At 70.9% G+C, this 8,175-nt stretch overlaps 1 protein-coding gene across 2 annotated transcripts in view; it reads left to right on the top strand.

Moving 5' to 3' along the window:
- NFIX (nuclear factor I X) overlaps nucleotides 1-7,524 on the top strand; it is a 13,654-nt gene extending 6,130 nt beyond the window's left edge. The window contains exons 2-9 of one of the 2 annotated variants that reach the window (XM_062511853.1): nucleotides 1-525; nucleotides 3,250-3,312; nucleotides 3,570-3,644; nucleotides 3,813-3,933; nucleotides 4,389-4,522; nucleotides 4,792-4,914; nucleotides 5,170-5,336; nucleotides 7,436-7,524. The exon at nucleotides 1-525 is cut by the window's left edge and continues 7 nt beyond it. In XM_062511853.1, the coding sequence (XP_062367837.1) occupies nucleotides 1-525; nucleotides 3,250-3,312; nucleotides 3,570-3,644; nucleotides 3,813-3,933; nucleotides 4,389-4,522; nucleotides 4,792-4,914; nucleotides 5,170-5,336; nucleotides 7,436-7,507 (1,280 nt within the window). In that variant the 3' untranslated portion in view covers nucleotides 7,508-7,524. The remainder of the gene's footprint in view (nucleotides 526-3,249; nucleotides 3,313-3,569; nucleotides 3,645-3,812; nucleotides 3,934-4,388; nucleotides 4,523-4,791; nucleotides 4,915-5,169; nucleotides 5,337-7,435) is intronic. The other variant, XM_062511854.1, reaches the window with a different exon arrangement.
- Nucleotides 7,525-8,175: the final 651 nt, after the last annotated feature.

The raw sequence follows: 8,175 nt of genomic DNA, 5'->3' as shown, positions 1-8,175 counted from the left end.
TCCACCCCTTCATCGAGGCGCTGCTGCCCCACGTCCGGGCCTTCTCCTACACCTGGTTCAACCTCCAGGCCCGCAAGCGCAAGTACTTCAAGAAGCACGAGAAGAGGATGTCCAAGGAGGAGGAACGCGCCGTCAAGGACGAGCTGCTGGGCGAGAAGCCGGAGGTCAAGCAGAAATGGGCCTCGCGCCTCCTGGCCAAGCTGCGCAAGGACATCCGGCCCGAGTGCCGCGAGGACTTCGTGCTGTCCGTCACCGGCAAGAAGGCGCCGTGCTGCGTCCTCTCCAACCCCGACCAGAAGGGCAAGATCCGCCGCATCGACTGCCTGCGCCAGGCCGACAAGGTGTGGCGGCTGGACCTGGTGATGGTCATCCTCTTCAAGGGCGTGCCGCTGGAGAGCACCGACGGCGAGCGCCTGGCCAAGGCGCCCCAGTGCGCCAGCCCCGGCCTCTGCGTCCAGCCCCACCACATCGGCGTCACCATCAAGGAGCTCGACCTGTACCTGGCGTATTTCGTCCACGCGCCAGGTGAGTGCGGGGATGGAGGAGGCGCCGAGCGCCGGTTTTGGTGCCCGTTCCCTTATCCGACGTCGCGGTGATTCATTGGAGGGTCTGAGGGTCACCCCGAGCCCCTCCTGGGACCACCTTTAGCCCAACCTGGGGCGTCCCCGGCCGGCCTCGCTCGCACAAAGCCGCGCCGAGTGCCAACGCGCGCGCCCGGCGCCGCGTGCCAAAGCCCGCCGTGCCAGGATGGGCACCGGGATGGGCTCGGAGCCGTGCCGGGAGCACCGGGGATCCGTGACTGGCGGTGCCGATCTGCGTCACGGGAGCGCAAAGCGCTCGCCCCCCCTCGTGCCTGGGGGTCCCGGTGGGCAGCACCGGCCGGGGGGGGGGCGGGGGGGGGGGGTGTCACGCGGGGGTGCGCACAGGAACGGGGGTGGGGGTCACACGGGTGTGAACGCGGGGCTGTGGTTCACAGCCGAGGTGGGGGGCACACGTGTGAAAGTGTGAGTGTGTGTGTTGGGGGGGACCCCAGCCCAGCCCCTCAGCCCTCCCCCCGTCACTCTGGTGGTGCTGAGGGTGAATTTTGGGGCAGGAACGAGAGGTTTGGGTCACCCCGGTGCTCACGGATGCCTCGGTCCTTGCCGGGCGCCGATGACGAACGAGGCGCTTTGGGGGTACCCCCCTCCCCAAATCCCCCTCCACACCAGCACACCCACATCGGGGGGGGGCGGAGGGGGGTCCCGAATCCCCCCCCCACCCCAGACCCCCCCGCACCCCTTAATCCACCCCACCCCCAGCCCAGCTGCCGGGGCTCAAATCCCCCAAACGCGACTCCCACCCGGCTCCGCCAAAATGGCCCCGGTTGGCACCGTGCCCCCGTGAGCGGCACGAGGCCCCGCCAGCAGCCCCGGCACCCCCCCCCTCACCACCACCACCACTCCTGGGCAGCCCCCCCCGCCCCCTCCCCACGCCGGGGGCCCTTTGGCTACCTCGGGCCGGGTGGGGGGGGAGGGTGGGGGGGCTCGGTGCCAACCCCCCCCTTGCGCGTAAGATGGCGGCGCTTGTTGGCACCCGAAACGCTCTGCGGCACCACGGCCCCGGCACCGGGACCCTCGTGCTGTGGGGACCCCCCCCCCACCCCTTACCCAGCCCTCCCTGCTGGGACCACCCCCCCACCCTCCCCCCCGTGACAAACTGTGTGACAGCCCCCCCCAGCCGACCCCCCCATGTGCCTAAGGGGGGGACACGTGGGGACATCGGGGTCCCCTTCCCCACTGGGGGGGGTCCAGTTTTGTTCCTGTGGGGGGGGGGGGGGTCTGACATGGCTGTAGAGTCCTGGGGGGGTGGGGGACATGAGGGCAGGGTAAGGTGGGGTCGAAGTATGCAGCCGTAGGGGGATTTTTTGGGAGGGGGTGGGGAGCAGGGGGTTCCAGGTGGGCTGCGGGGGCTGTCCAGGTGCTGGTTACCCCCACCCCTCCCCCCCTCAATGTGGGGGACGCAGGTGCAAAGGTGGGTGGGGGGGGGACACCCCTCGGGGGGGTTCAGGGCTCAGCTGCCCAGCAGCACCTGAGCCCCCCCCCCCACCGTGGGGTCTGGGGGGCTCTGAGACAAGGAGGAGGGTCATGTAGGATGGGGTGCAAGGACCCCCGTGCCCCCCACGCCGTCCCCCAGTGGGTCTGGGGGTCGTGGGGGGGGGGGAGTGGGGAAGGGTCTGGCACGCGCCCGCCACGAGCCCCCCTCCTTTCCCCCCCCCCCCAGGCAAGGTCGTGACCCCGCACGTGCCCCAGTGACCCATGACACCCCCTCCCTTCCCCCCGCGGGATGGGTGACACTGCGGGGTCACCCCCCGGGGGACACGGAAGGGATTGGGGGGGGCGGCTCTCCCTGTGCCCTCCCCCTCTTGGATGTCTCAGTCCCTTCTTCTTTTTTGGGGGGGCGGGGGAGGGGTAACATGAAGAGAACCTGGGGGTGGTGGGGGGGCATTGGGGCGGTCCGGGCTGGGGGGGGGGCAGGGAGGGGTGGGACATCCATTCCTATGGGATGGGGGTCCCGAGGTGGGGGTGGGGGGGGGTTTCTCAGGTGTGAGGCGATACCGGGTGGGGATGGAAGTGGGGGAGGGGGGGAGCCAGGAGGGCAGGACCGGGGTGTTGGGGCGGGGGGGGAACCCAGGCGCCCCCCCCCCCGAACTGTGCACAGACAATGGGCGCTTTGTTGGCGCTGCCCGCTGGCGAGGGGCCAGCGCATTCCTGGCCCCCGGCCCGGCCCCACGGCGGCCCCCTGGCCCCCCCCCCACCCCGTGGCCCGGCCCCCTGCCAGCCCCGACCCCCCCCCCCCCTCAAATTCCCCCCCCCCCCCCAGCGCCGTCTGTGCCCCCCCCCACCCCCCCTCCATCACCTGGCCCGGGTCCCCTCGGGGGTGCGGGAATGGGAGGGACACCCCCACACCTGGGTCCCGTTTGGGGTCGGGGTGGGGGCTGGGTTCTCCCCCCCCCACTCACCCCTCCCGGTGATTTTGGGGCGGGGGGGGGCGGTGTGTGGGGGCTGCGGGCTCTGGCGAGGTCCCGGCGGGCGCTCACCTCGAACGACCCCGCGGGAACAAGGGGCCTTCAGCACCGGACCGCCCCTCCCCCCTCCCGGGGTCCCCGAGGGGACACTTTGGGGTGGGGGAGGGGAGGGGGACACCTTCCCCCCCCCCCACGGTGTCCGTGTCTGACCTCGTTTTTTTTCACCTCCCCCCTCCCCAAATCAGATTCCGGACAATCCGACAGCTCAAACCCGCAGGGGGATGCGGACATCAAACCACTGCCCAACGGTGGGTGACTCCCCCGCGGTGTCCCCAAGTGTCCCCAAGTGTCCCCAAGTGTCCCCTGTCCCCGCCGTGCTCTCTCCGTGCCTCCCCACCCTTGTCTTCAGTGTCACTCTGGTGTTCCCTCTATGTCCCCTCCAGCAATGCCCCCTGTCCCCAGTGTCCCCCCCCAGTGTCCCCCCGTGCCCTCTGTGACCCCCATGCCCACCATGACCCCCAGGTCACCTCCGTGTCCCCCCCCCCCCCCCTCCCCGTGTCCCCAGGTCACCTGACCTTCCAGGACTGCTTCGTGACGTCAGGTGTCTGGAACGTGACAGAGCTGGTCAGGGTGTCCCAGAGTAAGTGGGGGACACCGAAAGGGGGGTCCCGAGTTGGGGGGGGTTCCACGGGGAGGGGATGGCACAGGGGGACAGGGGGTGGGGAGGGTGGCAGGGGACACTGGGGTGTCCCTGTGTGGGTCCCCCACGTGCCCCTCCTGTGTCCCCCCCACCTCTCCCCTCCCCCAGCCCCCGTGGCCACGGCATCGGGCCCCAACTTCTCGCTGGCCGACCTGGAGAGCCCGGGGGGCTACTACAACATCAGCCCCGTCGCCCTCGGCCGCCGGCCCCTGGGGCCCCCCACTGCCAGGTATGGGGACCCCCCCCCCCACCCCAACCCCCTGTGACCCCTCCCCCTGGGCTTCTCTTTGAGGGTTCTGCCCCATTTTTGGGGTCTCCCCCTCCCCAAGGGCTCTGTAACTCCCCAAACGGACACCCCAAACCTTGGAGTCTGGATTTTCTCCCTTGCACCCCGAAAACCCTTTGAACCCCCAAAAACCCTGCCTGTCTCGCCCCACCCCCCCCCACATTTGGGATTTTTACCACTGATCTATCCCCTCCTTTTTGGGGTGTTCCCCCAAACCCCTGTGATGTGGGGGGGGGGGGGGTTTCTCTTTGCCCCCCCTCAGGTTTCTCACCTGAGCTCCTCTCTTGATCCCTGGGTTTATTTTGAGGGTGGGGGAGGACTGGGACCCCCCGGGCTCCCCCGGACGTTTTGTGGGGTGACACTCCCGAGCCCGGAGGTGACACCCCTGTGCCCCACAGTGGCCCGAAGCGCCCCAAAGCGCTGGACGAGGGGGACCTGGAGGGTCCCGGGGACGATGTCTTCTACCCCGGGCCGGGGCGGTCCCCGGCCCCCGGCAGCAGCCAGGGACCCTGGGGAGGGGACGTTGACACCGGTGCGTGAGACACGGGGGGGTCTGGGGGCATTGGGGGGACACCGGGGCGGGGGGCGGACACACCTGGGGACAGATGTGGGCATCGGGAGACGATTTTGGGAGGGGGACACGGGGTGTGGTGGGACGGGGGAACAGGGAGGGTTTGGGGGATGCAGGGGGGAGCGGAGGGCTGGGGAAGGAGGGTCTGGGGGCACACGGGGAGAAGTCTGGGGGGTGTGTGGGGGTGCTGGGGTCCGGCTGCCCCCCCCCCGACCCCCTGGCCCCCCCAGGCCCGGCGGCGCTGAAGAAGTCGGGGAAGTTGGATTTCTGCAGCGCCCTGTCGGGGCACGGGGCCGCTCCCCGCATGGCCTTCGGCCACCACCCCCTGCCCGTCCTGGCCGGCGTCCGCCCCGGTGAGACCCCACACCCCCAGACCTCCTTCCATCCCCCCATACCCGGGGTGACCCCGGGGGGGGGGGGGGTTCTGGGTGACCCAGGACGGGGCGAGCCGGGGGTGGGGTGGGAGAGGAGGGAGGGGACGATGATCCCAGGGCTCGGCTGGGCGGGGGTCGGTCCGACCCGGGAGTGGGGTGGGCTGGGGAGGGGGAGGGTCCCCGTGGCCGCCGGGGTCCCGTGGCCGCCGGCGCTGGCGCTGAGGGTCCCTGCAGGCAGCCCGCGGGCCACGGCCTCGGCGCTGCACTTCCCGTCGGGGTCCCTCCTGCCCCAGTCGAGCCCCTACTTCGCCCACCCCACCATCCGCTACCACCACGGGCAGGACTCGCTCAAGGACTTCGTCCAGTTCGTCTGCGCCGACGGCGCCGCCCAGGGCCCCCAGGTGCGGCGGGGACGGGCACGGGGGCGGCCCGGGGGTCGCGGGAAAGGCCCGGGGGTCTCGGGAAAGGCCCGGGGGTCTCGGGGAACACGTGAAGGGGGGGGGGGGGGTCGCACACCGGGACGCCCCGTCGAGGAGGGGGGGCGGGGCTTGGCTCAGAACGAGGCTCAGGAGGCGGAGCCGCCGCCCTGGATGCAAATGAGGATGAGGAGGTGGGGCGCGTATGTAAATGAGGTGGTGCCTGACGGCCAATAGATGTGAGATATGGAAATGAGGCGAAAGGGGCGGAGGCTGTATGCAAATACACCCCCCAGTGGGCGTGGTCTGTATGCAAATGAACTCAGGTGGCCGCGCTGGCTGCGGCATTGCCAGGAGAGGGTGATGGGGACGCCCCCTCCCCCCAAAATCCCACCTGGGGACCCCCAACGTGGGGACCTCCCTCCCCCCCACACTTGGGAGACCTCCCGCTTGGGGTCACCCACCTGGGGACCTCCCACCTGAGGACCCCACGCTTGGGGAACTCCCACAGGAGACCTCCCCACTTGGGTGATCCCAATGTAGGACCCCCCCCCCCCCCCCCTCCCCATCCCCCCACCTGAGCTCACCTGTGCCAGGTGCGAGGGGCTGCAGGGCCTTTTTCCCACCCCACCCCCAAAACCACTCCCGTGCCACTGCCCACCCCACACCCCGCCCAGTCCCGGGTGGGTGGGGGTCTCCCGGGGGTCCCGTCACCGTGTTCTCGTTGCAGCCGTGCGGGGTGCAGGGCCGGACTGGGGGGGCTGCGGGGGCCCCCCTGGCCCGACCCCTGCCCCTGCCCCCGCCGGAGCCCAAAGCCCCCAGCGGCCCCCCGGGCGGAGCCCCCGCCGCACCCCGTAAGTGCCCACCTGCACCCCACTGCGCCCCCCCCCCAGCCCCACGGAACCCCCCCACGGCACCCCCCCCACGGCACCCACTGCGCCCGCAGCCGGGCCCTGGCCGTGGGGGGCGGGGGGGCAGGGGGGGGCCCAGGTGCAGGGGGCAGGTGTGGGGTGCAGAGGGGTTCCCAGCAGGTGTAGGGGTGCCCAGGTGTGGGGTGCATCTGTGGGGTCCACGGGAGGGGTGCAGGAGTGAGGTGCAGGTGTGCAGGTGTGGGGTACAGAGCTGTGGGGTGCAGGTGACACCTGAGGACCTCGGGGCTGGTGGCAGCAGCCACCGTGGGGTGACACCTGCATCCCAGGTGTGGTCTCAGGGTGCCCCCGGGACAGGTGACAGGAGTGGGAGGGGGAGCAGCAGGTGACAGGAGCTGCCCGAGGTTCACCTGAGCCAGGTGACACAGTGCCCCAGGTGACAGGGGCTGCCCGGGGGGGGTCCATGATGTGCTCCCAGCACAGGTGACCGGGGGTTCCCCAGGTGACAAGAGGGTCCCCGGGGCAGGTGCCAGGACCCAGCAGGTGACGGGGGTGCCCCAGGTGACAGGTGCCCCCGCCCGGCCCGGCTGCCCGTGCATCATCACCTGCATCGTCATCGCTGTCACCGGCCCGGCGCCTCATCCCCCCCCCCCCCCCATTCCAGCCCGGTTCCTTCGCCATTTCCCCTCCTTTTTACCCCATTTTCGCTGTGGGGGAGGGGAGGGGGGAAGCGCGGGTTGAGGGGGGGGGTGGAATCCTGGACCCGAACTCACCTGCGTGCCCTCCCCCCCACCCTCCGAGGGCAGGTGACACCTGGATGCTCCTTCCTGCTCCATCCTCGGGAGGGGAAGGGGGGTGTGTGGGGTACCTGGGAGGGTTTGGGGCCTGCGAGACGTGAGGGGGGGGGGAGGGGTCCCACAGGTAAGTTCGGTGTGGGGAGGGGGTTCCACGGGAGGGGCGGGGTGGCTCGTCGTGTCTCACGCAGGTGTGATGGAGCACGGGGAAAGGGTTGGGGGGGGGGGGGGGGGAGGAATGGGGCCCTGACTCTGCGCGTGCCCCTCCCCCACCCCAGCCCACATGGCGCACACCTGTGTGTGTGTGTGGGGGGGGGGCTGTGTGTGTGAGTGTGTGTGTGTGTATTTTTTTTTGGCACCCCCCGCGTGTCCCCCCGTCCCCTCCGCGGGCGGTGCCGGGCTGAGCCCGCTCTCCCCGCAGCATTCGCAGCGTCAGGCGCCGCCGCTGCCCCCCGCCTTGTCGGCCTCGGACCCCGCGACGGCAACTTTCTGACCCTCCCCCAGCAGCAGGTACGGACCCCTCCCCACTTCCGGTAACACCTGGGTACTTGAACACCTCCCCTTCACACCTGGGACCCCTCCCCTTGGGTACCTGGACCCTACGCCGCACACCTGGGTCACCCCCAACAGATTTTTGGGGAACACCTTGGACACCTGAGACTGCCCCCCTGACCCTTGGACACCTGGAAACCCCGGGTGCCCCCCCCGCCCCCCACACCACACCGGGAACTTCCTCCCAGAATTTTGGGTGACACCTGAGACCCCCCCTGAACACACCTGGGTGTCCCCTGGACCCCTGGGTGTGTCCCCCCACCGGCCACGCCCCAACTGTGACGTCACCGCGGGGGACAAAGGGGGGGCGGAGCCAAGTAACTCAAGTGGGGCCGCCATTGGCCCCCCCGGCCCCGTGGCACGACGCCCGATTGGCTACATGCCCTGCGGTGCCGGCCGCTGATTGGCTGGCGCCAGCGCGGGACCGCGGTGGGGCCCGGAGCCAATAGGACACAGAGGAAGGGGGGGGGGGGTCAGGGCTGGCATCCAATGGGGGCTCTCGGCGGGCCAAGCACAGCCGAGCCTGATTGGCTGGCACCGTGAGGCAGGAGTAGGCGGAGCCAGCGCTGATTGGCTGGCACCGGCCGGGCCTTGGCAGGCTGCGGGCGC

This window comes from Cinclus cinclus, chromosome 32, assembly GCF_963662255.1.
Source record: "Cinclus cinclus chromosome 32, bCinCin1.1, whole genome shotgun sequence".
Taxonomy (NCBI): Eukaryota; Metazoa; Chordata; class Aves; order Passeriformes; family Cinclidae; genus Cinclus; species Cinclus cinclus.
This window is presented reverse-complemented; position numbering and strand designations above follow the sequence as displayed.